The sequence below is a fragment of the Trichoderma harzianum genome (genome assembly GCF_003025095.1).
Source record: "Trichoderma harzianum CBS 226.95 unplaced genomic scaffold M431scaffold_2, whole genome shotgun sequence".
NCBI lineage: Eukaryota > Fungi > Ascomycota > Sordariomycetes > Hypocreales > Hypocreaceae > Trichoderma > Trichoderma harzianum.
In genome coordinates, this window is record NW_020209250.1 from 3,315,271 (window position 1) to 3,342,356 (window position 27,086).

The 27,086-nt window shown below is 50.2% G+C and overlaps 12 protein-coding genes and 2 non-coding genes across 14 annotated transcripts; 6 read left to right on the top strand and 8 right to left on the bottom strand.

Annotated features, from left to right (window-relative positions):
• Nucleotides 1-997: 997 nt before the first annotated feature.
• Nucleotides 998-1,811, bottom strand: M431DRAFT_504609 (hypothetical protein). The gene has a single exon (XM_024918492.1). It carries the CDS (start codon nt 1,370-1,372, stop codon nt 1,055-1,057), a length of 318 nt encoding a protein of 105 aa, XP_024779319.1. The 5' UTR covers nt 1,373-1,811; the 3' UTR covers nt 998-1,054.
• A 2,133-nt stretch (nt 1,812-3,944) lies between these two features.
• On the top strand, nt 3,945-4,868 carry M431DRAFT_310442 (hypothetical protein). The gene has a single exon (XM_024914217.1). It carries the CDS (start codon nt 4,141-4,143, stop codon nt 4,750-4,752), a length of 612 nt encoding a protein of 203 aa, XP_024779320.1. The 5' UTR covers nt 3,945-4,140; the 3' UTR covers nt 4,753-4,868.
• Nucleotides 4,869-5,624: 756 nt separating this feature from the next.
• On the top strand, nt 5,625-6,408 carry M431DRAFT_310431 (hypothetical protein). The gene is made up of 2 exons (XM_024914216.1): nt 5,625-5,744; nt 5,796-6,408. Exon 2 carries the CDS (start codon nt 5,844-5,846, stop codon nt 6,255-6,257), a length of 414 nt encoding a protein of 137 aa, XP_024779321.1. The 5' UTR covers nt 5,625-5,744; nt 5,796-5,843; the 3' UTR covers nt 6,258-6,408.
• A 1,661-nt stretch (nt 6,409-8,069) lies between these two features.
• M431DRAFT_504610 (glycoside hydrolase family 3 protein) lies at nt 8,070-11,487 on the bottom strand. Its single transcript, XM_024918493.1, has 8 exons — nt 11,054-11,487; nt 10,909-10,991; nt 10,678-10,841; nt 10,376-10,598; nt 10,195-10,298; nt 9,998-10,127; nt 9,735-9,901; nt 8,070-9,684 (listed from the first exon to the last, which is right to left on the bottom strand). The coding sequence occupies exons 1-8, from the start codon at nt 11,172-11,174 to the stop codon at nt 8,331-8,333; spliced, it is 2,346 nt and encodes a 781-aa protein (XP_024779322.1). The 5' UTR covers nt 11,175-11,487; the 3' UTR covers nt 8,070-8,330.
• A 596-nt stretch (nt 11,488-12,083) lies between these two features.
• Nucleotides 12,084-12,155, bottom strand: M431DRAFT_t38. The gene has a single exon. It is a non-coding gene; the product is annotated as a tRNA-Met (tRNA).
• Nucleotides 12,156-12,591: 436 nt separating this feature from the next.
• On the bottom strand, nt 12,592-13,101 carry M431DRAFT_310539 (hypothetical protein). The gene has a single exon (XM_024914218.1). The coding sequence runs from the start codon at nt 12,976-12,978 to the stop codon at nt 12,715-12,717; it is 264 nt and encodes an 87-aa protein (XP_024779323.1). The 5' UTR covers nt 12,979-13,101; the 3' UTR covers nt 12,592-12,714.
• A 116-nt stretch (nt 13,102-13,217) lies between these two features.
• Nucleotides 13,218-14,817, bottom strand: M431DRAFT_478693 (hypothetical protein; the record flags this gene model as incomplete). Its single annotated transcript, XM_024915700.1, has 5 exons — nt 13,218-13,562; nt 13,630-13,888; nt 13,966-14,123; nt 14,328-14,512; nt 14,700-14,817. The coding sequence occupies 5 exons, from the start codon at nt 14,815-14,817 to the stop codon at nt 13,218-13,220; spliced, it is 1,065 nt and encodes a 354-aa protein (XP_024779324.1).
• Nucleotides 14,818-17,608: 2,791 nt separating this feature from the next.
• On the top strand, nt 17,609-18,432 carry M431DRAFT_310561 (hypothetical protein). Its single transcript, XM_024914219.1, has one exon. The coding sequence runs from the start codon at nt 17,727-17,729 to the stop codon at nt 18,117-18,119; it is 393 nt and encodes a 130-aa protein (XP_024779325.1). The 5' UTR covers nt 17,609-17,726; the 3' UTR covers nt 18,120-18,432.
• A 3,134-nt stretch (nt 18,433-21,566) lies between these two features.
• On the bottom strand, nt 21,567-22,416 carry M431DRAFT_504614 (hypothetical protein). Its single transcript, XM_024918494.1, has one exon. It carries the CDS (start codon nt 21,921-21,923, stop codon nt 21,741-21,743), a length of 183 nt encoding a protein of 60 aa, XP_024779326.1. The 5' UTR covers nt 21,924-22,416; the 3' UTR covers nt 21,567-21,740.
• Nucleotides 21,780-23,679, top strand: M431DRAFT_504615 (hypothetical protein). The gene is made up of 3 exons (XM_024918495.1): nt 21,780-21,986; nt 22,345-22,911; nt 23,220-23,679. Exons 1-3 carry the CDS (start codon nt 21,953-21,955, stop codon nt 23,495-23,497), a joined length of 879 nt encoding a protein of 292 aa, XP_024779327.1. The 5' UTR covers nt 21,780-21,952; the 3' UTR covers nt 23,498-23,679.
• On the bottom strand, nt 23,579-25,035 carry M431DRAFT_504617 (hypothetical protein). The gene has a single exon (XM_024918496.1). The coding sequence runs from the start codon at nt 24,922-24,924 to the stop codon at nt 23,905-23,907; it is 1,020 nt and encodes a 339-aa protein (XP_024779328.1). The 5' UTR covers nt 24,925-25,035; the 3' UTR covers nt 23,579-23,904.
• Nucleotides 25,036-25,135: 100 nt separating this feature from the next.
• Nucleotides 25,136-25,562, top strand: M431DRAFT_310619 (hypothetical protein). The gene has a single exon (XM_024914220.1). It carries the CDS (start codon nt 25,175-25,177, stop codon nt 25,430-25,432), a length of 258 nt encoding a protein of 85 aa, XP_024779329.1. The 5' UTR covers nt 25,136-25,174; the 3' UTR covers nt 25,433-25,562.
• On the bottom strand, nt 25,324-25,395 carry M431DRAFT_t37. The gene has a single exon. It is a non-coding gene; the product is annotated as a tRNA-Met (tRNA).
• A 493-nt stretch (nt 25,563-26,055) lies between the features above and the next one.
• On the top strand, nt 26,056-26,857 carry M431DRAFT_74236 (hypothetical protein; the record flags this gene model as incomplete). The annotated part of the gene is made up of 3 exons (XM_024922210.1): nt 26,056-26,104; nt 26,249-26,613; nt 26,675-26,857. The coding sequence occupies 3 exons, from the start codon at nt 26,056-26,058 to the stop codon at nt 26,855-26,857; spliced, it is 597 nt and encodes a 198-aa protein (XP_024779330.1).
• Between the last annotated feature and the right edge of the window lie 229 nt (nt 26,858-27,086).

Genomic DNA, 27,086 nt, shown 5'->3' on the forward strand with positions numbered 1-27,086 from the left:
CTCAACAGGCCACATTCTGTAAATAGCGTCGGAAGGTCCCCAAGCTACCCATCCCTGTGGTGGTGTTGCTGAACCCCCGGATTGAGGGGTTTTCCCCTACGAATTCGGGAGGGGGGTCGATTAGCTTTTTGGGCTGGTGGGCTCCTTGGGAAGCCAGAAGGGCAGCGAAATTGAAGGGCTCAGTCTTTTAGGCTGCAGCATGCATCTGGAGCCTAGAATGTGGGATCGAGGTCGATGAAATGACGGATAATCTAGCCAAGTGTTGGGGGAAGGGATCCCGGCGGTCATGATGTCAAGACTCCGCTGGCCGGCAAAATGCAAAAGGCAACGCCCACGAGCATCTCCGGACTTGTGCAGGGGTGGTATTTTCTCCCCTTCACCTTTGCGCGTCAGGTCGACGACCGTTGCCTGTTCTGGGCTAATACCACAGTACAGTATGGTAGATTTAAGAAGAAAAGAAGAAAAAGCCCGCGTAATAATGTGGTTGGGAGCCCTCTCTGTGTGATGTGACGCATCACTAATGATATCTGGGCTTCTCTGCCACTCGCCGCCACACCAAGGTAAGCCCAGCGGATGCGTGAGTGGTGGCCGCTGTTCTGCAGACAGACGGGAGATTTATTTCAGCCATTGCGAGAGCGCGGCTGTGCCCGTCCCAGATGTCAGCCGGACAATGTGCGATCCTACGCATGCAGACATGCCCCCAAGGAGTATCCTGTACGTAGGCATACGGAGGGCCGTGTAAGAAAAGGCACTCCCGTAAGAAATATCCCCTTCTCAGATTTGGAGCCGGGGGATGGGGGAGGGAGCACGGATTGGGAACATTGGAGCGAAAGTGACGTGTAAGATATGACAAGATGGAAATAATAACAATGTCAAACGCCAACCCCGTACTCCGTAATTTTTTCCTGCGCTTTTTTCGTAATAGGATCATTTAAATTAACAGAGAAACCCGGGGAGCTAAAAGGTTCCTGAGCTGGATTACCGAGGAAGAGAGGTTCCGACGGCGTATTGTTATGAGTACATACAGTACAGGCTGGCTGAGGATGGAGATGGATCAGACGAATGAGGAGAGGAAATCAGAAAAGGGCAGATTTCGCCCCCCTTTTCTTTCATATTCTTCTTCTTTCTTCCGGGAGTGTTTTGTTCTTACAGATGATGCCGACACGCCTCGTTGCAGCCAAACGTCGTCATCCTCCAAGCGCGCCCAAAGCACGAGCACTGCAACTGTCGCAATATAACGTCTGGCGTACTCCATAGCATCGAATAGAGAAGAGGCACTACTGCACCAGAAAGCAGAAAAGCACGTACTAGTAAGTGCATGGGGCGGAGGCTTGGCGCGCAGCTTTTGGACGAAAAGAACGAGATTGTTCATGCGCTGCCCCGAGGGGGGGGGACCCAGTCAGATTTCTTCGTCTGTCCGCAGCAGACCTCACGCCATTCCGTTGGGTCTGATTTCTTTGGGTTCCTCTTTTTCTTCGTTCTTGACTTCTTGATTCGGATTGGTTTTTTTTATTTTTGCTTCGAGAGATTTGAGATTATGAAGGTGGGGGCTGGAAGGGGGTGAGATTTGCTTTTCTGCTTTCTCATTGCTGGGTTTTGGTGATTTTATTATATGTCTACCTTGCCTATATCGTACTCGTAGGTGTAGCTCTTCTCGGCGGTTTGCCTCGAGATAGATGTGCAAGTTGAGTACCTATTGCGCTACGTTCTCTTGGCACAGGCTGGATTCCATCTCGGAAACAGGGGTATGTCGGTATATAGGCAGTACAGCATTAGTAGATTCGAGGTAGATTCGAGGCACGGCAGATCGGGAGAGTTACTTGCGGAATACCCAAAAGCAGCAGCGGGTTCCGAGGATATTTTTAGCGGCCGGTGCATCTTTATTTGCCATCTTATTTGGGCGTCTTTGTCAGAACGACAAGCTTACCTAAGGCCCCCAAAGAGGGCCGCGCACAATGTGGACAAACACAGCAACTCTTTCTTACTCGTACCTGCTCTACAGGGCCAGGGAATCGAACTGCAAGGTACCTGGTAAGTATACAGCGCTGGATCTCTCTCTCCTTGTCTTTTCTCCTTCTCCCTTCTATCCACACGCCGTCAACCGCGAATTTCTTCCCCATCTTCCATCCTCGACACCCTCATCTGCGGCCTCCAAATAAGCGAAGGCCGAGAAGGCTGCCGCCCGTCAGCCCGCAATTTGCCCTGTGCATTGTCAAGTCATACCTCGAGGTCGGCCGGCGTCATCCTGGGGGCATTGACTGGCCTGCGACCGCCAAATCATTCCACTACCAGGCGCGCGAGTAAGTTTTCTGGCTCGCTTGTCGACCTCGGGTTCTGCCAACGTGACGAGTCTCTTTTCTGCACGCTCTTTCTTCTTTTTCCTTTTTTTGCTTTTTGCCAAGTTTAGCCACCCTATTAAGGAGGCTCTGTCGACCGTTGGTTCAAGGGGTGCTAAGGGGGGCTGATACGACGCCGTTGGCACTCGTCGCGTGGAACAACCGGGTCATCGACGCCGTCTAAGCTTGGGCCGATCCCATGTCGATATACTACGGCAGATTTCCCCCATTGGGACTGGCAAATATGGAGTTGCTGTCCTGACGTACTGGACTCGCACCCATGGCAGCGTCGTGCTGTGCAGCTTTCACCTACGGCATGTGCTCTATACTACTCCGTATACGCCAGCATGGGTCAAAAGACACGCTGGGCCGGCCTCGCAAGAAAGAAAAGAGCTTATGTGACGTGCATGGAAATTGCATCTTCTGCGATTGTCCAACGCCCGGCGGTGCTGCTCAACTCTCCGCGCCTCTCTTCCCTCCCACCCCTTGGAAAGAGATGAGCTTCATCAGGCCGTGACGATGACGCATTGTTTGTGCTCGATGCACACCTGCATGCATATTGCATGGACGGAGCACTGCTACTACGGCTGCATTCGTACTGTTTGATCAAGCGCTAGTGTATCGTATACGAGTACTTTGGTGGTGCTCGTAGCATTTGCGAATCGGTACCGGCATGGATCGGCGGGAGGCTATATCGACCCACTCACGCGCTGGCGATGGGCTGTGATAACTCGTGCATGTGCAGAGTTGCAACGGCAACCCTCCAAATTCAACCGTCGCTGGCAACCCAAAACGCCACTAGAGAAATCTTCTGGGACGCGGTCGATAGCGCCGCCCGGCTTCGTAAAACACAAGCTAACCCCTCCATCTCCAACCATGGACGTGACGGGAGAGACAACTCGAACCCGATGGAAGCTGACGCTGATCACGGCACAAGGATCGTTGGAAGCGTATTATTGCGCTTCTCCCTATCGGCAATACTTCATCTAGCGATTCTAGCCCGCCAAAGCAAAAGCCATTGCAGAGCTGGGCCAAACTCACTTTTACAGGCATCGCGGATCTGTTGCCTGTCTCCCGCTGCCCTCTCAGCCTTACCGCATCAATAACAAAGACCGAATCCCAGCAAGCTCCGATGCTACGCTCCAGTTCAATGAGACTAACGATGATACGAAAACGGCAGCCTCATTTCATCTCTTGCTATAATATCATGCCGTACAGTACTATTTTCAAGGCAGCAGAATCATCTCGGGGAGGCTCCGTCGGTTGATCAAGCCGGGTTTCTTACGGTACCGTTGTTCCTGGTTATTCAGCAGGATGTGTTTTTGGAAGCATGGAAGCAATGGCTTACAGTGGTCTGCCTCGGCCAGAAACTCCCCAGGACACATTCTCTGAGCCAATGGCCCATCCTCCATGATTTCCCATTGCTTCTCCACAACCTTTAATACTTTCTCCACTTTATATCCATTGTCATCTGAAATCGTACCATTATTTACCGGTCCCAATTGGCAATTTAGGTCGGCGCCAGGCCAAGAAGTGCTAGTGACGTCCAAGGGGATCGTGCGGCTTACTTTTGTCTCTACAGTACAAATGCAGCAGGACGCTATGACAGCCAGTACGAGTATATCGATCCGTCATACTGCTAGTACGAGAGTATACAACATGCCAAGAGTGGAAGTGCTATGAGGAATAGTAATCGTTCCTTGTCAATGAAGTGGATGGCCCTATTGACAGCTCCTGGGCGGAACACGGTCACTCCGGCGCATAATAGGCAAGAGAAAAGTAAGTTAATGCGACAAGTCCTCCAATGTGTACTCCTTACTCATGCACAATCCGGATCACACGGTATGAACACTGCGAGCTTCATGGAATCAAAAAGGGCAATCACGGGGTTTGTGGTGGAAGTGATACGAGGCACGGAGTAAAGATTCCAGTGTCACGGTCGATACATCGCAGATTCTTTTTCACGCGCTTCGATTCGTTCCTAGATCGCGCACGAGGAGTCGAAAGATCTCGCTTCCTACTGACAAGGACAAGGGACGGACCGACATCATCAGCTTGGGATACGCTAACAGGGGGACTTGTACGAATCGACCTGGGCTCTCCGACAACCTTGTCGTGCAGTTCACGGTGCAGATTGGTGCTCCGTAGCATCGGTCAGATCCCTCGATTCTCGGCCAACCTTGGCTTAGTTGGCCGAAGGGGGGTGCGAGCACATGCAGTCCAGCGGCTTCGTACAGTACATCTTCGTACATGCGCAGCCGCCAAAACCAAACGCCGGCCTTATCGGGTTTGCATCTCTCTGCCTTGGGGAGGCATGCATGTGCGTGCCTGTACTCCGTACGTCTGTGTGTTTTGTATGCACGCCCGCATCCTGTATGCAGGCCTTTTGGGAGATCACACGGACAAGGACAGCTAGGTTCAGAGCTTATTGGAGGCTTACCATGCAATCATGGCTCCCGTGTCTCTGTTTTACCGACCAGTTCCCTCTCGTCTTCTCAAACCCAACCGTCTGAGTGGCTTGAAAAAACGAGTGTGGTTGCTAACCTCAAAACACATTGGCTAATGGGTGAGATGGGTTCTCTGCTTTGTATTCGCGTGTGCCACAGCTCCATCCAGTGTGGAGCGATTTAAGTGACAGCTTCATCCGATGCCATGGAGAAGGGTGACGGCAGCTCACTGCTTTGCGCGCAAAATTCCCTGGCCATCTTTGACCCCTAGCCAATCCTGGCTCATCTGCCCATCTGCCCATCTTCTCGTACTTTGCACACGTCCCCTTGTTAGTGGACAAGCTGACATGACAAGCTGTTAGGATTGGCGGGTATCGGCGCCCATCTTGTGCGCAGGTGATCTATCTGGGTTTCGCGATTAGCCTTCCTTGCTGCCTTGGACTGAGGCTTTTCTCTCCCCTGATGGGTGCCTTTTGAGAGCTGCTGATGGTGGCGGCTTTGCGGCCTCAAACTTAAATCTATTCCTGTTGAGTTGATTGGTGTATAGGCTTTCAAAAAGCTGATGGGCCGTCCCGCGCCGACGCCTGTTTCGTTCGCCCTCGTGTGTGCGGAAGAAAGTCATTGGTTCGCTAGTATTGAAGTCATGATATCCGTGTGATGCAGCATTTCGCATTTCTGCCTGGTCAAGCGGCTATTTCTGCCTCTAGTTTTGCAGCAGGATAGCCCGGGCTCCTGCAGGCTTCGTTCACGCCGAATGACCTGCGGCGTACAGACAAATCGAAAGAGAGAATGAGCCTCGTGCTCGATGACTTTGTAGCCAAACATGGCGCTCAGATGCTTGATGGCTTTCGCCACCCCCAGAGAATGCAATTCGTCTTGAGAATTGGCTGTGTCTGTGCAACAAAACCGAACTCCACTCAGTCTTTTCTGCCAGCATCTCCTCGGACGCCCCCTTTCCTAGGTAGGTAGCAAACCTGGGTCAGAATAACTGCCGGCCGCTTACGCGCCGCAGCCACATCACATCGGGGCAGCACCGGGTTTAGTCTCATCTGAAAGCATCATGTCACATTTGATAGATGCTCGAGATATCCTGGCCAAGAACCTCTTCCTGGGCGTTGGACTGAGCCTGATACAGAGACACACCCTGTGCGGCCCTTTTGTCGTTCTTTTCTTTCGTCCATCTGTGCCCGGGCTTCTGCCGTACCCCTGCCGCTTCCTCTCATTCGGCCTGCTATTACTGCAATACTACTTGCAGGTGTATTCCTTGTGCTGGTATGAAGAAGACAGGCCTGCGAGTCCATCAAGCGAGTCGTACACAGGTCTACCTGAGGGAAGGACTGTGTATGGGCCATCACCCCATGCTGTTTGCATGATGCTATTTCATAAAAGCTTTCGGAACGTGGCGATACTTGTTGTACAGATACTCCGCCATTTCCCCTCCCCTTGTAATCGACGGGCTCTTCCGAGATACTAGCGAGGCGACAATTACGGATCAGTTTCAGCGCTGCTGCGGCAGAGAATCGGCGATAAAGCGGGTGCAGCGAGCGTCATCTAGATATTGATCAGGCATCACCACCACCACTACGGAGTTTGGCAAGATGTGAGATCGCCAGAGTGTGCTACACCACTACGAGACTTGTTCGATGAACTATTACCAATGCAAATATGGGGACGCAACGATTCATCCATACACACTGCCGTTCCGAGACACGGAATCTAATGGAGCGGCAGCCTTGAGCCGCTAGTCTGCGCTGCGAGACTCCAATATGACTAGCGATGAGAAAATCGTACGATTTTTTCGAGGCGTGGGGAAAAAAGACATGTTTGTCCGGGAGTGTCTTGGGCTATTTTTTCTTTTCTTTTTTTCTCCGCTGCTTTTTCTTTTTCTTTTCTCTTCTGCGTTGGGCAGCTCCTCCGGACATCGGCAGCCGTCATCTTTCCCCAAAGAAGCATCGTGTGTCCACCGGAAGCCGCTCCCTAAGACTTAACAGCGATGATATCCCATGGCCATGGTAAGGGGTGCCCTTGAAATCGGCTTTGCCGAAAGAGTCTTGTCCTGGGTCAAGGATGGGCCAGCCTTTGAGATCAAAAAGTCATGGACCCCCCTCCCCTAGCCAGAATCTTTGCTGCCAACGGGCTGGGAAAGGAAAAAGAAAAGAGGGAAAAAGCTGGGTACTGGGATAAAGTAGGGTTGGGCCTTGTTGTTGGCTCTGCCCGCTGTCGATGATGCCGATCGCTTAAATCTAGCCGCACTGTCCATGTTACAGAACAAAGAAGCCAACGGAAGCCTGGTCTCCTTTTTTTTTTTTTTTTTTTTGGCCTTTTGGACTAACTGGGCACGACGGAGTCTGGAGTTCCGGTAGGAGGCTTGCTTATCAGGGCCAAGCAATTTGCGACGGAGGCCACTTTTTCTGTTTCGAGCAGTAAACAGTTCATGCGATCGTCGATCGTGTGACTTTTTGTCCGCACCGGCGGCCGGGGAGGGGGGGTCCCTTTTCTCTTTCGTCTTCTTTTCGTTCTATCTTCGTTGAGAAGGCGATCTATGATGGCAATTTAGGGCGCGCCACTCCCCCTACTAAATTTACTCCATCATCTATCTAAAGCAGCCGGTCTCCCCCATGTCGATGGGCAAAGCCGCCGGCGATTGGGGACGCAAATCTCACGGCCGTCGGGGCATTCTGCATTGAACGTAATCTCGTCCACGAAATATTGGAGAAGGGAGAGGAGACCCATTGTGAAAATGGAGAACTATGGAAAAAGAAAAAAAATAAGGAAGAAGAAAATGCACCGAACGTGCTGCTTCTTAGTGGTTATTTTCTAGGAGTAGCAAGTAGAAGCTTGCCTACTGTACTCGTATACTAAATAGTGATACTCCATATTCCTCCATATTGTAGCTCCATCTAACTTGTAGTCTTAGTTGTAGATGAAGAGAGAGAAGGCGGATCGGTCGGCGATTGGAAGCGGAACATACCGCTATGGGCCGCATGAAAGACGACGGCACATGACACACAATGCTCCATGGCATCGAAGCTGCGATCCGCCCCTTTTTTCCTTCTTTGATGGTTTCCATTGCTTCTGTAGATTTGCCAAGATGTCTTACAAGGGCACACAAAGCACGAGTAATGTGCTATTGTAAACGAATTGCAATAACACCGAGCGCGGAGGCTCCGAGCGTTCGTTGAAGATTCAAAAACGTAAAAAGCCGTTGGCACTAGATGAGCCCAAGAGCTCTCGGTATAACACGGAACACAAGTAGGCGGTGAACATGTCAGATACGAAGCACCGCTCAAACTCGGCGTCAGCTCGACTACTCAAGTTGCCTATTAGAGCCGATGGACCACTTCCACGTAGTACAAAGCAAGTAAATACGATCTATCCAATAGACGGTTAGTTGCTGCCTTCTCAGCGCGCTCGAAGGAGGAAACAACAACCTTCTAACAGCTGTATCTACACATGTATGTACCCCATACGGAGCTCCATTCATCACGCAGCATACCATTTCGCCATGCTCAAGCTGCATTCGGGAGTCTGCTGTGCCTTGCTTCTCTTATAAATCCATCGTCCCATTAAGGGGCAGTCGTCTGCTGCTGCTCCCAACGTAGAACTTGTAGTTGCCCTGCTGCAACTGCCACTTCTGTCTCTCCACGCTCCACACGCTCAAATCTCTTCTTGTGAGATGGAATGTCACCGACTGTGACTCATTAGGCTGCAAAAAGGGCTTCTCAAAACCGCGAAGCTGCTTCGCCGGAGCTCCTGGAATGCCAATGTAGAGCTGCGCCACTTCGGCACCAGGAACTCTGCCTGTATTTTTGATGTTTACGCTGACGGTGGCGATTGCATCCCAAAGATCCGTTTGTCCGCCGCTGACAATAGGGCCGCCCGGCCATGGATACGTGTTTGCCCCCTGAATATAGTTGATGGATATGTTGGAATATGCAAAGGTCGTGTAACCAAGTCCAAAGCCGAACTCGTATCGAGGTTCAATGCCCTTCTTGTCAAAGTAGCGATAGTCAAGATAAACTCCTTCGTGGAAATCGGCCTGGGGAAAGTTGACGAATTCGCCTTCTGGCTGTACTGGATCGAGAACATCGCCATAATCAGATTCATTCTTCGCCACTGTGTACGGAAGCTTGCCGGAAGGGCTGGTATCCCCGAAGAGGAGTGAAGCGAGTGCTGGCCCGCTCTCTTGACCTGGCAAATGGGCAAAGATGATTGCTGTGACATTTGGATGATCAACAAAGCCGTCTACCAATCGAGGACCTGCGTTGTGAAAGATGACAACGGTCTTGCTGCACTGGTCAGCCACTGACTTGATTAGGGAGTCTGTATAATCATCTCGGATAGCAGGACGGTCGTATCCTTCGCAGGCCCATGCGTTACCAAAGACAATGCAGGCATCAGAACTGGGCTCAACAGAGGGCTTGTCAGATAAGAAGTCATTGAATACGGCCGTACCCTCCTGGGAAGCCCTCATCTTCAAGGCCTCGAATGGGGAGATTGTGAGTGCCGGCGTGATGGCGCCGGAGCCACAGCCGCCGAACATGGTGCCATTTTTGCCAAAAGTGGCCAGCCCATTATCAGAAACATAGTTTGAGTCAAGCGCCTCATTGCCTGAGATCCAATTTTGGCTGTACAATAGATTTGAAGACGGGTTAAAAAAGTCTGGAGTCTTGGCAGAATAACCAAAGAGGGAGAGCATGCGAGGCGACTTGAAAGGCAGCGTATTCTTTGTGTTTTTGACGAGGACATGACCTTCAATGGCGCCATTCAGAAGAACGGGTGCAGCGGCAGGATCTCGCCCGTCAACAATCTTATGAGGATCCAGGACATTAGAAGGCATGCCAACTCCCGGTTTGGGAAAATCGGTGTCCTGATTGAACTGATACCAGGTGGCGATGACTCTACACGCGGATCAGCAAATGTAGACTTCAATGACGATTAGCGCCATTACCTTGTTGCCATGTCCGTCACTCGCGACTCTGGCAATGAGCCATTCTTCACGGCTTCAACCAAGTGGTCGCCCCAGAAATCGCTTGCACCGGGCATGGCTACATCCAGGCCAGCTTCTGCAGTAGCAACTCCTGCATGCTGAGCGCCCCAGTCGGAAACAACGAACCCCTTAGTTCGAACAATTTGTCAGCGACACCATACAATGTATAAGAGGGGGTATTAAACAATAAAGATAGGAGGGCACTAGGACAGGAATTTACGCACCTGGAAACCGAGCTCAGTCTTGAGAAGGCCATTCAAAGTTTTGCTATTGGAACAGCCGTACGAGTTGTTGACACGCTGGTAGGAGCACATGATATTTCCACTACCTGCTCTCACAGCATCTTGAAAGGGCCTGGTAAGGGGGACTGGTGATTAAAATTTGATCATAGATGACTCTCAAGGGAGCTGCTCTTTCTTACCATAGATATACTTCGTGCATTGTCTTATCGTCAATGTTCGAAGACACAGAGGACGTATTTCCTTCTGGATTACGGTTGGTCTCTTGCTCGTTGCCGATGTAGTGCTGCGAACGTATTAAATGTCGTGCTCTAGGATCTCACATCTCTGGTGAATGACGAGAGCTATTGGAGGCTGACTTACCTTGGTACTAGTAATAACTCCCTGCCCCTGAATGCCAGAAACAGTCTGAGAAACCAAGACGCCAGACAGCCAAGGATCGACAGAGATGCCTTCCCAGTTTCTTCCACCACGAACAATACGCCAAGCAGGGCCAACAACAGGGCCGAGTAGGACATTGACGCCTTTCTTCTTGAACTCTCCACCCATGGCAGCTCCTCTCCTAAAAGCCAAGTCCTTACTCCAGCTAGAGCGCGGTTAACTTGATGGTGTTCTTCGATTGGATAGCCGGAGGTTGACTGAGAAAAGCTAAAAGGGTCTCTCACCTAGCACCAACATGAATTCCGCTGGGGAAACCGCTGACAAAATCTGTATTGCGAAGCCCATTGCCAGCATCACTGAGGCACATACCCGGAAACTTCAGACGCTTGACGGCAGGAATGAAGCCTGAGCATGTAGACTCAACCGTAACACCTGCTGTTAGACTAACCTAGCGGGATGTCAAAAATTTGATTCATTTGTAGACGGCATCTAAGTCTTGTATATCCTCCCCTTACCTTTTCTTCCAAAGTCATCTTGCCGACCAAGGCCTTGGCCTTTTGGAAAGCCGCCTCCCACTCATTGCCGCCCACCATTTCAGCTATTCGGCCATAGTATCAACATTAGAATCTTGCATATTTCGATCAGGCTATTGGGACATACGCGATGGATAAACTGGCGGCGATTGGCCGTAGAAGTGAGCATCATCAGTGATGACATCTCCAGCGGCGCCCGTCCAGAACGCGAGGCCCGCAAGTAGGGCGATGTGCTTCATTACCACCATGATTTCGGTCGATCGCAAAACGAATATCAGCGCTAAACATGCGTGTCTACTGCTGGCAATTGAATACGTCAAACGGAATATCGATTGGCTCTAGAGACGAATCATTCGCGCGCTCGCAGGCTCAAAGACGAAAACCTCATTGAAATTGCAGAAAATGACGTTGCCGATAAGTCTTTCTATTACGAGTTGTATTCACTGAAAGAAACAAACAATTCCATGCTACTCGCAGACGGCAGTAGATAACAAGAGGAAGAGGGTAAAGAGGAGAGAAAGAGGACTAGAAAAGACACGAGAAGAGGGGAACCAAACAAGTTGATTTATCCCCGTCACTGATCTAAACAGCCGTGAATTGAGACATGCATACAAAAAAAGCTCCCTTCCATTGTCTGTGTAACTCGGCAAAGCGGCAGCTCTTTCCCACTGGCTAAAAGGCGATCAACTGCCTACTAGGTAATTTGTAGGCATGTAACAATACAGCAGCTGCCGTAAACCGCAACCGCAACCGGCCTTTTGTTGCTTGCTTGTTTACATACATACAAACTTGGAGACTGGTGTGTGTTGCCTTCCCCGCAAAAGCCGGACGAGAAAGAAGGCGGGAAGGAGCGCAGCAGCCGATTGGCGAGTTGGCGAGGGCTGGGGCTAATGAGAGAGCTTGGAGCTCTTTCTTTTGCTTGGTGGAGGGTGACCCACTGCCAATGACGATCGTGGTGCATGACGTTTTGTAGAAGTACTCTGTAGTGTGATGTTCGTTTTTATGGGTTTTGTGTGGTATTCATGAGTCAAAATACGAGGTTATGTTTATCTTTACGACGCGTTCGTTTCTTTAGATGTTGGATAAAAAGAAATTTCAATAGTAGTGAGGGGGAACCTGAAAATGAGAAAAAGGAAAAAAAAAATCAACTGAGCGAGTAGCAATTGCACGTTTCGATCGTGCGACCTCCGGGTTATGAGCCCGGCGCGCTTCCACTGCGCCAAATTGCTTTCTAACCTGCTGCGGTTGTTGGTAAGGATGCGGAGCTCAATCCAATTATGAACACAGTACCAAGTCACAACAATCAAGAAATTCAACCTTTCAAGACTGGCTCAGTTCATGCTACAAAATACGATTCGCAAAATTGCATTTCAGCTGTTTGATTGTATCCTTAGAGATCAATCGCTAAAACATGATGATTTCTGCAATAATCCAGGCACGCATCCGCCATGCCCCGACCCATATGGACCATCGGCCTATCAATCTGCCACGTGCTTTCATCCCGTCGTCGCGCTATCCATCCGCACATCAAGCACCTTATAAAAAAGAGAAGAGAGAAAGAATTCAAGCACACTTTTCAACATATCTGCTTGCAATTGCAGACTGATCAAGTCTAGTAATGAAAATAAGAGAAGACTTAGGTATCACTGATGAAAGGAAAGAAAATATATAATATCCACCAGTCCTTCATTTGTCCACAGGATTCTGGTTTCCCCTTTTCCACCTCTTCCTCATTGCCCCCGCATCATGTCTTCTTAAGATATCAACTTCAACCCCAGTAACGTAAACTCAAGCAGGCATCCTCCTTCTTCTCATCCTAGATTTCAACAGTCCTCCCCCTCCACCCCCTCCATAGCAACAGTATAGACTGGCTGGGGGAAATATACAAAGAAAATAAACAAAAGGGTCAAAATAAAATAATAAAATAAAAAACACGGAAGAGTGGCATGCCCCCGCTAGTGTATATGTGAGACAAAAAGCAAAAATGCAGCTGAGAAGCCTTGGTGCCGATGAATAATGAATGTGAAGCCGTAAAATGCCATAATCATGCATGAAAAGGGGGGCCGAGTCGACTCAGGCAGCAGCCCTAAACCTAGGTGTCAAAAAATAAACCGGTGGTCGAAGCGTAGATCGAGATCCAGGCAGGTAAAATAACGAGTAGGCGACGATAATAACAACATTGATGGAAAGATGAAAAAGGTGCTCTAAATAAGTAACCTGGAAAAACACAAGTGTTAATAATCCACGCTACCACGCAATGTAGCAATAGATTGAAAAGTACGTTAGGGACCTTATAGTATTAACTTTTTGAGGTTTCGCTGGATAATCATGTCTTGGACGGAGCCCATTGTGATTTTCAGCAGGTTTGTGTCGGTGGCATTTGTGAAATGACCGTAGATTTCTTTTTCGGGGTTCCTGCTCAGGGCTCGGAATTTGTCTAGGAAGTATTTGCTGGCCGCCTTGTAGTCGTCGTCGGGTCCGTGATAATCGGTGAATCCGTACTTGGAGATCGGGCTCTTGGGTAGCTTCTCTTTGAACAGATCCATCTTGTTGAGGAACAGGATCAAGGATGTCATGGTGAACCAGTGTGAGTTGGCGATGGATTCCCACAGCATCAAAGCCTCGTTCATTTGGTTCTATCGTCTCATGTCAGTGCATCGCGTAGCGTTGAGTAGTAGATCTTCTCTTGCAATAAAAACTTACGCCATCCTTGTCTTCCACAAGACACTGATCGTAACCACTAATAGCAACCAGGAAGAGCAGACAGTTGACATTCTCGAAACAGTGGATCCACTTCTTTCGTTCTGATCTCTGACCACCGACATCAAACATACGGTATGTCAGCTGGCCAAGGTCAAAAACGGTTTCTGTGATACCTGTAGTTCTCAGTCGAGAGCGGAGCAGATCTTGGTCATTCGGTACATAGCCGTCAGCCCATATCCGGTCAATGTCTGTAACGAAGCTGGAATGGAGTTAGCTATTTCGCTACAACTGGATAAATAACGTTGCGGCTGTTTGAGCAGCAAAGGGTGGACTGACTATGTGAGGTTATCGTGCAAGGCGTATTCATTGCCCTTGGCAACTGCCGCCAGCACTCCGCTGTCTTGCCATAGCGCCTTGATAGGCTCTAGGTAGTCCTCAGGCATGCCACTGTCTGGGCTGATTTCGTTGTCAACCAAAATGTGAGCCATGTATTTCTATAAATAGCATGCGCGTTAGTAAGTGTTTCATGATCTTGAGCCGTGTAGCACCCGTATTGCCCCTCGGTGCTATATGGCAGTGCATCCACGGATAGCGTAACACAAGCACAAACACGGGGCTGACGTTGGGAGCGTATATAGAGACAGGCAAGGGTTGTGCAGCAATGAGGAGGGGCCCGAGGCTCAGTGGTGATTACAAACCTCGTTATCTGGGCTGTCATATTCGATTCCAATCTCGGACATGGCCTCGGAGATGGTCTTGAATGACTGGACAATGTTGCTGAAGATGACTGGCTTGAAATCAAGTCTTTCGCTCTTGTTGAAGCCTTGAGCATAGATAAGCTTCATCTGCTTCAGAATTGTAGATTTTCCAGACTCTCCAGCACCTATAGATGGTAGAAACACGAGCGCGTTAGCATATTCAATACCACAGCAGCAATTGATATTATGCCTTTGCCCAATCCATTGCTATCCATTGCTATGCTATCTTTTCTCCTAGCAGCTGAAAACTGGAGAAGAAAAAAGCAAAAGGAAAAGAAAAGGTTTCGGCAGGATATCACAAGCAAGACTTACCCAACAGCAACAGCTTGACTTCTTTAGCCATGCGCTTCTCCTCCTGGCGGATGACCTTGTCCAGCTCTCGCGAGCGAGCCTCGCCATCTTCGTTCTTGTTCCGAGCGCCGAAGCACATCGTGGCGTTCTGTGACCAAGGATTGGCCGTCGTGACGGTCTAATGGTGTTATGTGATGTGCAATGGCTGAATCGGCGGCCGGGTCGTGAAGTCGCGTTCACGGAAGCGGCGGCCTGCGGAGAAGGCTTGAAATCAACGGGTAGCGGCAGAAATACCGGCTACTTTGTCTTTTCTTTTTTTTTGGACGTGTGTGCGCAAGTGTGTGCGTCCAAGGCGTGTCAGTTTGCAATGGCAAGATTATCGCTTAGCAAAAATGCTACCGTGCTACCAACGTTCGATTGGGAGGGAAATGCGGTGCTTCCCGGGCTTGCTCTCTTCGCCCCTTTGTTTCGCGGTCGTCTCTGTGCTGCGCGTAAAGGCCCCTGTCAATCTCGAGTCCCTGTCGGCCCGTCGCTGTGTAGGGTCCGTCAATCGTCGCCGTCCGTCGTCGATCGGGGTGAGGATCAGGGCACGGATGGAGAGGAGAAGAGAAGACGGGCTTTGGAGAAGAGGTTTGGAACTACCAAGTAGGCAAGGTTCAAGTACAACTAAGCAAGCAAGCAAGCCAACGACAACTGAACTTACACTACCTTGCCGGACAGCACTAGCACTTCGGCAGAAAAGTGGTGACCAGAGGTACAGTACGAGGAGAAGAGAAGAGAAGAAAATGACAAGATTAAACCCTTTGCCGCCCCCCGTCCAAAAGGCGCCGGGGATGACAAACTGCGACAGCCTATTGTGCCTTTGGGGGGATGGATTTCTTACAGCAGTCAGTCTAAACAACCTGTATTGAGCAAGCTGCTGCCGAAGCATGGCATTTGCATGGGGGCCCTTGGCGGTTCTTTCTATGCATGACCGGGGGTCTCTAGTGCCTGCGGCGGCCGAGCCTGCCATCGAGCTTCTCTTCGAGAACACCAAGACACTCTAGCGTCCTTCGACGCTACGCTACAGGGGGCGAATAAGGGGCTTGTAGTGGACAGGCCTAGGAGATACTTGTATGCTACTCGACAGGGATGGGTGAGTACTTGATAAAGCAGAGGGAGACTTGGGAGAGTCGGCAAAGGTTACGCTTTATTAGCCCACGACCATTGTATTACTGTCCCACACAGAGGTACTGTCTGGGTCTTCGTCCCGAGTCGACAGCGGAGTAGAGTCTACCGCCAATTCTACATCTGGATTCCAGTTCGGCCCGTAGAGGATACCAGGGCAGAGCCGGCCATTTGCGGCAAAACGCATTCAACAAGACTGGCGGAACCAACGCCCCCGAGGTCGCAAGTACCAGCCGCTGCTCAATCTCGACAGCAGCACAGGTACACAGTACCTCCGGCTGCGTACTCCGCATGGCTTCCTGTAGCTTTAGGCCTACCACCTGAGTGCCACGGAGCTCCTCATCTTCAACTCCATTTTAGTGGTCCCTGCATGCGGCGAACACGTTTTTCCACACCAAATGCTGAAGAGACATTTTGCCAACTACCGGAACGGCGGATCAAGACGACTCGTGGCATGACCTGATGAATATGGGCAATCCCTGCGCGCGTGCCGCCGTGCGGAGCAAAATGTCATGACGGAGGCAAAAAGATGTTGTCAACATGATGAAGAAAATTTTGAAGAAGAAGAAAAAAAGAAGAAAAAGAGCCCACAGAAAGGGAGATGATACTCCGTAGATGGAGGCCGTAGATGGAGGCAAGATGGATGCAAAAAGTGGTTTCATTCATTCGCAAGCACAGACTCCCTCCAAGTTGCTCTCTTCGCCACCAATGCTACCGCACTCGTCGGCAGATGGGCCAGCTCCTACCTGTATAAGCATGCAGACAACAAACCATTCTGCTTACGACCACAACTCACCAAATGCTTACCAGCATGCGCTGCGACTACGCGCTGCTACCCAAGAACATCAGACGGCTGCGCTCTGAGCCGACCAAGAGGCCAAAAGGCCGCGCCTTGGGAATTCCATTCGCAAAAGCACCGGCAAGGCTCGCACTTGGAGGCACTAAAGCCGGTGCTAAGAGCAATTGATCCCATGCCAACTGCGGTTGACATTACGCCACCCGACTCAAAAAGCTGCCTCAGGGAATACGGAGTGGTAATGCTAGTGGCTAGTGATTGCAGAACGAGAATGGCTGATCCGGGTATGCATCCAGAGTGCCTCCGTAGTCCTGTATCATTTCCATTCCTTGGTTTCGGCACCAAGGCGAAGGAAGGATGGGACATTTGATTGATGACCCAGGATGCAATCAATGCAGACATACAGATCGGCGGGCATCGTCCATCCAGCGTCTCAGCTATCAAGAATGCGAAACACCAGTCTAACTTTCTACTTTTATTCTTATTTCCCCATTCTCTTTGTACGAGTAATGATCTTGCTCGTGCCAGCATTATCCCGAAAAGACGAAGAAAAAAGAAAAGAAAAGAAAAATGGGAAGGGAAGGGAAAAAGCGTCCCTACCGAGAGACACTCGCAAGCATCACCGTGGCGAAGGACGGCCCGTGCCAGGGGAGGCTCTCCGCCTTCGCGTGCTGGGTGGAGCTTGGATAGTTCGTTCAAACTTGCTAGCAAAGGACCGGCCATGTTGATGTCTCTGTTAGTTCGAGCCTCCAATTAATCCTACTCGTACATTACGAGGCATACGACACGGCGCAGGTACTTATTACTCGTACTAGCACGACTACTGCGACTACTTGTGTTGCGCTCATTCCAACAGCGCCGGCGTCAGGTGTAGCGGCGACGATCACTTTGATATCGTGAGATTTGCACGGAGCGGTTGGGGGTGGAAAAAAAAATAGGAGAAACCGGTTCAACACATTCGCGGGAGCTTATTCACGTACGAGTACACGGTAGCATCGGTAAGCCTCTCGCATGTCATTTGCATTCCTATCGGAGGAGGTGGCGGCCGCAAACGGAGATTTTTACAACTCTTGCCTTGGTCGCACATGCTCGGCAGCCTCGTGCTTCTAAGACTTGGTGTTGCAGTGCAGCTTGGATCGGCACTTTGGGTTGTCTCGCCTGCACCGCACGCACGAGGAAGAGGCTCTCGTATTTTACTTCACATGACTGCCATGCTGCTAGGATATTTTTGGGTAGACTCGTTAAAGGAGCAAGGCTCTAGGATGATGCTACTTCACAGTGCAATACCAAGGCCAGTCAATACAGTAGCACAGAGCCTCGTCCATGTGGCATGCAAGTCATTTTGCAGCATTCGTTGCATACAACGATCTGCCAGACGACAATCTCGACGCTGGCTGCAGCTCGTCAGCCTAGGGTTGCTAGCGTATTGCAAACCGTGCCGTGTCTCGGTCGTCGTACATGAGATGAGAACGAATTGAACTCAACTGAACTTGTACACACGCGAAGCAGCTTATTAGTAACAATCTCCAGATGAAAATGCCTCATTGGGCATGGAGCAACCTCGTGCTTGGTCGCATTGGCTCTAGTGTCGATAAAGATTCCTGTTTGGCATCGAATAGGCGTTTGACTCGGTTGCATTCCGTGGAAAGCCGGCTGCTTATCCGCGAAGTTGACCAAAGACATCAGACAACGTCCACGAGATCTGAGTTGCCCAAAAGGTTATGAGGGGGCCAGATGACAGACAGCCACAGACAGCCATCGTTTGTGCAACCTACAAGACGTGTTACAGTGGTTTGAGCCTTGGCCAACTTCATGTTGTCATCTATCAGCTTTTCTCCCAGCCTGCCCGGGGTCTCATTTGCTCAATGACACCAGAACCGCGTGGCAATTTCGCAAGGTGCCCTTGGCCAGTTCATTTTTTACGACATGTCAAAAAGGGCACGGGTGCTCCATACCAGTTGGCAACTGAAGAAAAAAAGAAAGAAAAGATTAGTGTGCCGATGGCGGGCCATGTTTGATTTGAAACATCGGCGCCATGGCAAGGGTCTGTAGCGTGGGAGGAGGCCTAGACGGGGGGGTCCCTTGTCGTGGACCAGGTACGAAATGGTGTCGATGGAGCGGTACGGAGTGGCATCGCCTAGGTCGGCCAAGTCGAATATCCAGTCAGTCTCTGTTACACTCCGCATCTGGCTGTGTACCGGGATTTCAGTCTGGTTGGAGATTCCGCGATGGGCAGCTGTGGGCGATTCGGTGCTGATAGAGCCGGTCTCATCGGTGCTTAGTGATGCTACCTTGCCAACTTATCAGGTAGGTAGCTTTCTTCAAGATTTTTTGCACGGACTGGGTACGGAGTATTCAGTTGGAATAAATGCCCCGAGTCCGATACGTCATACACGTGCTGTATCTACATATGTTGTGCCGTAGATGGCCATCGTGAACATGCGTTTTTGGTGGTGCTCCCGGGAGTGGTGGCTACGCATCAGCGCACTGACACTCACGGTAGAAACCCGAGAATTATCATACAAATTCTAGCATTCCTGATTTTAGTAGACATACATTTTAAACCGTAATAGATTGGACTGGTCGGCAAGTATCACTATCATTAGACATCGAGTTGTTGGCCCCAGAATCGAGCTACCCTAGAACACTACCAGTGAGTACGATCACAGAGCACGCCCGGAGACAGTCACAGTCCAACAAGTGTTTTGGGATATCCATTAAAGTGTGCAACACAATCGGCTGAGTTAATGGCATGATACAGCTTGTTAGGGTGGCTATGAGTATCTCTTGGCGATTTGGTAACACACAGATAACCTTGCCTCCATTAATAGATCCTTCAATGCCACACAAGACATGGTCCCCCACCCTTCAAGCCAGAACCAACTGCAATGTGACTTCGGTTATTTCTAACAATGGCCAAAGATCGGCATTTTGGACTGTTTTGGCAAATCCCACGGGGAAGATATTGACATGCCTTCCCAAGCGGCGCCCCGTTAGATCTCTCTCCCTAGAGGCGGCTTATTTTGTCCTCGTGATATCATGCGAGGCACCTCTGGAACGATGTATAATTTCACTGCAACAATGTGTGTATCAAATAGCTTTCGCTGTTATTTGAGTCATTTATATGTAGCAAGATAAACCTTCGTGCTGTAAGATGTGCATATGAGCATTATGGGCAGGACTGAATAAGCCATCCATCTTCCAACTTTGAGTTTCCGGGGTCAAGGTAAAAGTAACTCGTTAAAACCGCTCTGTCTTGCCGACATAAAGCTTCTGGAGTTAATTACCCGACTTTGGAACTGCTTCAATGTTGGGAAATAAGCTTAGATGCGTAACTACTTTCGTCATATTGACTACTACCTAGAATATTGTAGTCTTCTATTTCCTAAATATGCATAACAAGCTCAACTCTTCAGGATCTTTTTTTTTTTTACCATGATCAAATCAGACATGCGTATTAATTTGATAACACTGTAGATATTAGTTATGATGACATCCCTGTCAACATTATCGGCATGGGAAGAAGCGTCAAAGAGCAACAGCAAAAGACACTCGGTTATCGGGCTACTGGTAGAGCTTTTGTAACAGACAACGGGCCATGTCTCTTTCTCCATGGCAAATATTCTCTATTGCAAAGGTAGAGAGAGGAGTTTATCACGATCGACTCACATCTGACCCTCGCCAGAAGCTTTTTGCTAGACCTTAAGCCTTCGGGGAAGCACATATCCGTAGAGACTGCAGCTACAACAATAGCCATTGATGGTTTTGTTTTACCCTACTTAGGCAAGAAGTGAATCGCTATTGTAATCTGCTAATGGACTTTACTGTTTGTAGGTCATTACCCGCAGAAATCTCATATTCGCTATAATTGTGAGTCCAGAACAGGCGTTTCTTCATATAGGTATGGAAGCCATACTACACTGTAGCTCAATGGTATAGTGAATTTAAATCATAAATCTCTTTGGTCTGAAATGCCGCCTGTCGCAGTATCGATCTCAAGGAGATTCCGAATAGGCAGTCGCAATCGCAAGGAGTTGGTGATGCCGTGGTGCCGAAGATGATGCCTTTGACCTATCAATGGGAAAGGCCAAGACGAATCCCCAGTAATAGTCCATGACAACCAAATCGACGGTAACGACAGGGAAACACTCCGGACAGTTGCTCCAAAATTTCGACTTGTGATGCTGCTATTTTATGCGCGGCTGTCCCAAGGCCACGACTATACATTTGTTTCGATTATATGTAAATGGCAAGCACTCAAGCCTCTCATCCCAATAACATCAGCTGCTAGAAGAACGGAGACGATAGTAACAGCAACGAACATGCCTGGTATCCCTGCCATTGAAGAGTGACAGCAATTATAAAATTTGGCTGCCTATATATGTGAGTAAATACTCTCACCCTCTGCATATTGCAGTGACGCCCACATCAACCATATTGACCTTGAAGACGAAACACTTGAACGCTTCTCGAACAGTGTTAGATATAATGTAACAGATGCTGTTTAGTATCTACATTGAGACTAGTCTTTCATCTATATTCCGTTGTAGGAACTCCAGAGAGGGCCACAACGCCTGAGTAGCGTGATAAATTGCCTCATGGGGGAATTTCCTGAGAATCTGGAGGTTTGGTGGATTCAGGGCTGTTGAAGGCGGAACTCGCCAACCAGTCATCTACCAATTTTTTGCTTCTTCAGGTACATGGTCCCATTCCGCAGCTTAATAAAGGTACCTGGGAGAGATACCGTTTCGGTTCTGGAACCAGGCGCTGTGGCCAATCAGCAGCTCCGTAGGCAAGCTGGAGCCCAAGTGCTGGTCTCGGCTAGCTCGAAGCTTCCCGACGTCATGCTGTGCAGCAAAGTAGACTGATGGTAGCACCGCAAGCAGAGGAAGTACCTATAGTCTTTTTCGTTGATCTCCAAAACTACCATGATGTTGATATTAATGAAATAAGAGAGAACACTGGGTTGAATAGACAGACCCCCATACGGACAGGCATGATTCAGGCAGTTTGTTGTCCTCGTGGCACTGCATCTCGCACGATACAAACTCGGGCTCTTGCTCTCGGTCTCCAGTTGGCAAAAAGTGCGCCAAAATTTTTCACCCCACCAAACCCAAAGCCAAACCCAATTGCGACCGGTCTGTTCCATGCCTCTGTAGGCGCTCGGCTCCCTGCTTTTCCTCTCCCGACTTTTCCTCCCTTGACGCCGACTTCTTTTTCTTTTTCTCCTTTTTCTCCTTCATCGACTTTTCTTCATTCCACTTTGATACCCCGTTTCCCATCTTTTCGCCGTTTCCACACAGCAAACACAATGTCTGACGAAATTGTTCACCCCACCATCCAAGGTTTGTAGCTAAAATCCCATCCACGATCTCTCTGCCATACCCCGCCCTGCCTTGGAAATTTTTATTCCAACTGCCCTCCCATGGTCATGACTGGCATGGCGATGGGATGATGGATTCATTTGCCCGCTTCCCTTAGGGCATGGGCGAAGCCAATGTTACACAATGCTCGAGAACCTGGCAAGCTGCCTGTTCATCCGGGTGTCTTGATAAGATACCTATCGAGATAAGAAAAAAAAAAGTTGTTATGGTGGGGTCACGATGAAGCAAAGGCCTTCTATGTGAAATCGACGTCAACGCTTGATTGGACCTATATCGATACCTCACGGACCTGATGCTAACTACTGGTGCTACCTCACAGATGGATGGTACCGCGAAATCTCCGACATGTGGCCCGGCCAGGCCATGACCCTCAAGGTCGAGAAGGTTCTGCACCACGAGAAGAGCTTGTACCAGGACGTGCTCATCTTCAAGTCCACCGACTACGGCAATGTCCTCGTCCTCGACAACGTCGTCCAGGCTACTGAGCGCGACGAGTTCTCCTACCAGGAGATGATCACCCACCTCGCCATGAACTCCCACCCCAACCCCAAGAAGGTGCTCGTCATTGGCGGTGGTGATGGTGGTGTCCTCCGTGAGGTCGTCAAGCACGACTGCGTCGAGGAGGCCATCCTCTGCGACATTGACGAGGCTGTCATCCGCCTGTCCAAGCAGTACCTCCCCGGCATGGCCGTTGGCTTTGAGCACCCCAAGTCCAAGACCCACGTTGGCGACGGCTTCAAGTTCCTCGACGACTATAAGAACACCTTTGACGTCATCATCACCGACTCTTCTGACCCCGAGGGCCCCGCCGAGAGCCTCTTCCAGAAGCCCTACTTCCAGCTCCTGCACGATGCTCTCCGTGACGGAGGTGTCATCACTACCCAAGGTTGTATGTCTCTTTTTTCTTTGGGAAGGCGAGCAGCCCCCCAAGGGTGTAGCCGGCCTGCTAGAAGCGACCCGGGCTGTTTTTCTTGCCTTTGAAATCAGTTTTGGTGATTGCATCAGTGTCCGACTCCCTAGGGGCTGCCAGAGCTAGTGCTGCCTTCTCAATTGAGCCTCTTGGTAGTTCCGAGAAAGGCGACTTTGTCTCAGGAAAGGAAAACACACAGGGCGAAGCGTTTTCGCTTAGCCAGAATTCCCGAGCCCTTTTCATTCTTAGATTGGGCAAGCAGCTAACATTTGTGGTTCAACCAGCCGAGAGCCCCTGGCTCCACCTCCCTCTCATCGCCCGTCTCAAGAAGGACTGCGGTGAGGTCTTCCCCGTCGCCGAGTACGCCTACACCACCATCCCCACCTACCCCTCTGGCCAGATTGGCTTCATGGTCTGCTGCAAGGACGCAACCCGCGACGTCAAGGTTCCTCTGCGCAGCTGGACCAAGGAGGAGGAGGATGAGAAGCTGCGCTACTACAACTCCGAGATCCACAAGGCCAGCTTTGTCCTGCCCAACTTTGCCAAGAAGGCTCTGCAGTAAGGGATGGTAAAAGACACTTGTGTTGATTTTTATTGAATGGGAGCGTTTGGATCAAACGAAAGAAAAAAGGGAAAATTAAGAGAGGGGACGCGGGTTCTCCTTTACTGATGGGCAATGGCTTTATGAAAGAAAATGTCTTAGACTGATAGCTGTCCTGGAAAGGATTGAGCGCTACATGGGAAGATCTACACTAAATGTTGAAAAGACATAAAACAATATTTATATATCGATTTTCTCATGAAGAGACTGTTGCGTACTACCTGTTTGTGATAAGCAAGATGCGAGAATCCAGTACATTGCCCTCTTACAACGTGATACGTTATCCAATCATTGTGTCGGAATCATGATCAATTATTATTTTACTGCTTTGTTTATTTTTTTTATTCTCTGTATGATGCTCAGATTATTTATAGCTCGTCAAACGAGATCTTGCCTTGATTAATATCAGGGTATACATCAAATCTTCTCTGGTTGTTCAACGGGATATTTTTCCGGGCCTCCGCAATATCCTCGCCCACCAGCTCCGCCTGGACAATCGTCTCTGTCTCTTCCGCCTCGACTAAGATCTTGGCCATTGGGTTGACAATCAAGCTGTGCCCCCAGGCGTTGTAGCTGGCGCTCATGTCTCTGGCAGGGCTGCACAGGGCCACGTAGATCTGATTGTCGACAGCACGAGCCTGAGCGAGCAGGCGCCAGTGCAGGGCGCCGGTGGTGAGGTTGAATGCGCCGGGGTAGATGAGGGCAAAGGCACCGCGGCGGGCAGCAATGGTAGCGAGCTCAGGGAAGCGGACGTCGTAGCAGATGGCGACGGCAATGGTGCCGTACTCGGGCAACTCGATGAGAGTCAGCTTATTGCCGCCACTGAGGACGTCGGACTCCTTAAAGAAGATCTTGCCGGGGATATCAATGTCGAACAGGTGAACTTTGCGGTGTGTGCCTAGCAGCTTGCCGTCGGGGCTAAACGTAAGGCTGGTGTTGTAGTACTTCTTGGTCTCGGGATTCAGCTCGGGGATCGAGCCGCCGACGAGATAGACGTTGTTCTCCTTGGCCATGGCGGATAGCGCGTGGAACGAAGGCGACTGCTCTTTTGTGGGCGGCGACGGGAGCAGCGTCTCTGCGTACTTGGGGAAGTAGTCGCATCCGTAGGGCGAGTTGAAGCACTCGGGCAGGATCACGAGCTTGGAGCCCGACTGGGCGGCCTCGGCGACCTTTTCGGCGGCGTGCTTGAGGTTGGCATCCTTGTCGGCGCCGGAGGCGAGCTGGATGCAGGAGATGTTGATGGGCTTCTTGAGCACCGGGGCGGGAGCCGACGACATCTTGCGGAGGAATGAGGAGCGGAGGAGGGGTGCGAGGGAGGCTTGGGGCTTGAAGAGGTATCTGGAGCTTTGGAGTATTGGCAGTCCGATTCTCTTGAGAGATGTTCGCATGACGGAGGGGACAGAGTGAAAAAGCACGGCTGGCGATGATGAGGTGAGGTGAGATAATAGCCTAGCTATCTTAGCTACTACATAGATTGAAGCCCGATAGCGATGCCGGAGGGGGCGGCGGTTCGGAACGGCTACGGAAGGGAGACCGAATTGTTGCACTAAATCATTACGGGGACTTGGGGGAACAGCGGGTATGCTGCAACAAAGGTTCCTTCTACATGCATTTGATAGGCGACGAGGGGTTCGGTGCATGTACCCAGTACATTATGCACGTCATCATTGGGAGTTCCTAGGTGCAGGGAAAAAAAAAGAGAAAGCGAAGAGAGATGAGAGGAATTTCAAAGGAGATGTATCGAATAATTACAACGCAGAAGAAGCAAAAAAAGAAAGGATACCATTTAGCAATTGCACGTTTCGATCGTGCGACCTCCGGGTTATGAGCCCGGCGCGCTTCCACTGCGCCAAATTGCTTTTCTTTGGTGATATGGCACCTTGCTATGAGTCATGATATAGCCTTTGGCCTACGGCTGGTGGATACGCGAAGGCGTGATGACAGTGGCCTGGGCACATGTGAGCTTGTAGCTTGTTATCATGCCTTGTTATCGCGCATTGTGTCCCGTGCCTCTTATCGATGTGGCTCTTGTGCTGTGTAAGACATTGCGACGACGAATGGCAGCTTGGAGGAGATGCAGTTGATGCAGATGGTGTCGCATGCCGTGCTTTCATTGGAGGTGATGGGAGTTGCGAGCGTCATATAAAATGGATGAGGTGTCGCATTCGTCATTTGCAGGTGGACTAGCATGGAGATGGCAGGGAGCGGCAGCCAAAGGTGCCAAGTAGGGTGAATTGTGCTAGGTGTCTAATAAGACTTGGTGCGAAATAGTATAGATTCTTGTTAAGGCACTAACTGCAGCTGTGTGCCGCTTACCTTAATTCAGCTGCCTGCTTTTCTTGCCAGGTACCGCAATCTGCCACAGCCTCAATCGGGCCAGGCAGCCTCTCTTTCATTTCATTGCTCAATTCCCATCTCGACACCTGTTCTCTACTAAAGAGAAATCCTACCACTTTTTTTTTCCCTTTGTTGACCCTCACAAAAGAACTTGTCAGCGATACATCTTGTATGCCTCAGTCATGACCCGGGTCTACGTGTACACAGCGGGTTTCGTGGCCTTTGTTGCCGGTACGTCATCAAAATGGCCACCCCATACTGGCGAGCTCCAGCTTGAAGCTTTGTTCACGATGGGATCGATCGCCAAGCAAAAATTGGCAGCGCCTTTTTTGTCGCTACGTGGCAGTGAAAGACAGGACTAACTCGACCGCACAGTTACCGCCATGGTAATCGCCTCCGTCTCCGAGCCCCATTGGGTTTCGTACTCGGTGACAACGACCAAAGGCGAGACGTTGGAGAAGCACATCGGGCTGCACAAGAGCTGCTCCAGCCTGGACGACCCCCACTGCCGCGATTTCCCGTCCACGGAGCTGTGTCAGTATGGCGAGCGGTACTTTTGCTCCATGTGGAGGACGGTGGGCTTCATGGCCTCGTTTGTCATTGTTCTGTGTCTGGGCAGTCTGATTGCTTTTGCGATCGTCATGGGTGGCGGAAAGTATAGACGCGAGACGGGCTGGCCGTTTGTCGCTGCTCTACTGACGCTCGTCTCTGTTGTCGAGTTCATCATTATCTCCATTGTGGTACGTAGAGATAAGAGTGTACTGTTGCAGCGGGCTCGGGGACTGACGTTTCACACCATAGGCATACTTGTACGACCATGACGATCAGTTTACCGTTCCGGGATGGAACCTGGATGTTTCGTGGTATCTTGGCACGGTTAGCGCTGCGCTTTCTCTGATCACTGCCGGTGGCCTGGCTACGTCTGCCTATTTGCTGCCACCGGAGGAAGGCTACGAGTTTCTCAACGACCCCGTTAATGCTTGAGTTTGTCTCGCCTTTACACGATTTACGGCTTTGCTCATTCAGTTTTCTTCATTTTCATCGGGCGGCATTGGATTATTGATTTCATCTTTTAAACTTCTCATTCTTCATTATTGGGAACTGGACATTTGGTGTTATAGCTTTGGCGCTTGGGAGTTGTCAAAACACACGGTTGGCTGAAATGAGAGTCTGACGCTGTGGCGGTATGTTACTGTGCTTCAAATACAGTTGC

Coding starts and splice junctions, on each gene's coding strand:
- M431DRAFT_504609 (XM_024918492.1), bottom strand. CDS start 1,372: ATGAACAATCTCGTTCTTTTCGTCCAAAAGCTGCGCGCCAAGCCTCCG.
- M431DRAFT_310442 (XM_024914217.1), top strand. CDS start 4,141: ATGTGTACTCCTTACTCATGCACAATCCGGATCACACGGTATGAACAC.
- M431DRAFT_310431 (XM_024914216.1), top strand. CDS start 5,844: ATGTCACATTTGATAGATGCTCGAGATATCCTGGCCAAGAACCTCTTC.
- M431DRAFT_504610 (XM_024918493.1), bottom strand. CDS start 11,174: ATGGTGGTAATGAAGCACATCGCCCTACTTGCGGGCCTCGCGTTCTGG. Junction 10,299..10,375: donor GAGTTATTACTAGTACCAAG/GTAAGTCAGCCT, acceptor ATACGTTCGCAG/CACTACATCGGCAACGAGCA. Junction 9,902..9,997: donor AGACTGAGCTCGGTTTCCAG/GTGCGTAAATTC, acceptor GTTCGAACTAAG/GGGTTCGTTGTTTCCGACTG.
- M431DRAFT_310539 (XM_024914218.1), bottom strand. CDS start 12,978: ATGCATGATTATGGCATTTTACGGCTTCACATTCATTATTCATCGGCA.
- M431DRAFT_310561 (XM_024914219.1), top strand. CDS start 17,727: ATGCTCGGCAGCCTCGTGCTTCTAAGACTTGGTGTTGCAGTGCAGCTT.
- M431DRAFT_504614 (XM_024918494.1), bottom strand. CDS start 21,923: ATGGGAAACGGGGTATCAAAGTGGAATGAAGAAAAGTCGATGAAGGAG.
- M431DRAFT_504615 (XM_024918495.1), top strand. CDS start 21,953: ATGTCTGACGAAATTGTTCACCCCACCATCCAAG. Junction 21,987..22,344: donor TGTTCACCCCACCATCCAAG/GTTTGTAGCTAA, acceptor GCTACCTCACAG/ATGGATGGTACCGCGAAATC. Junction 22,912..23,219: donor AGGTGTCATCACTACCCAAG/GTTGTATGTCTC, acceptor TGGTTCAACCAG/CCGAGAGCCCCTGGCTCCAC.
- M431DRAFT_504617 (XM_024918496.1), bottom strand. CDS start 24,924: ATGCGAACATCTCTCAAGAGAATCGGACTGCCAATACTCCAAAGCTCC.
- M431DRAFT_310619 (XM_024914220.1), top strand. CDS start 25,175: ATGTACCCAGTACATTATGCACGTCATCATTGGGAGTTCCTAGGTGCA.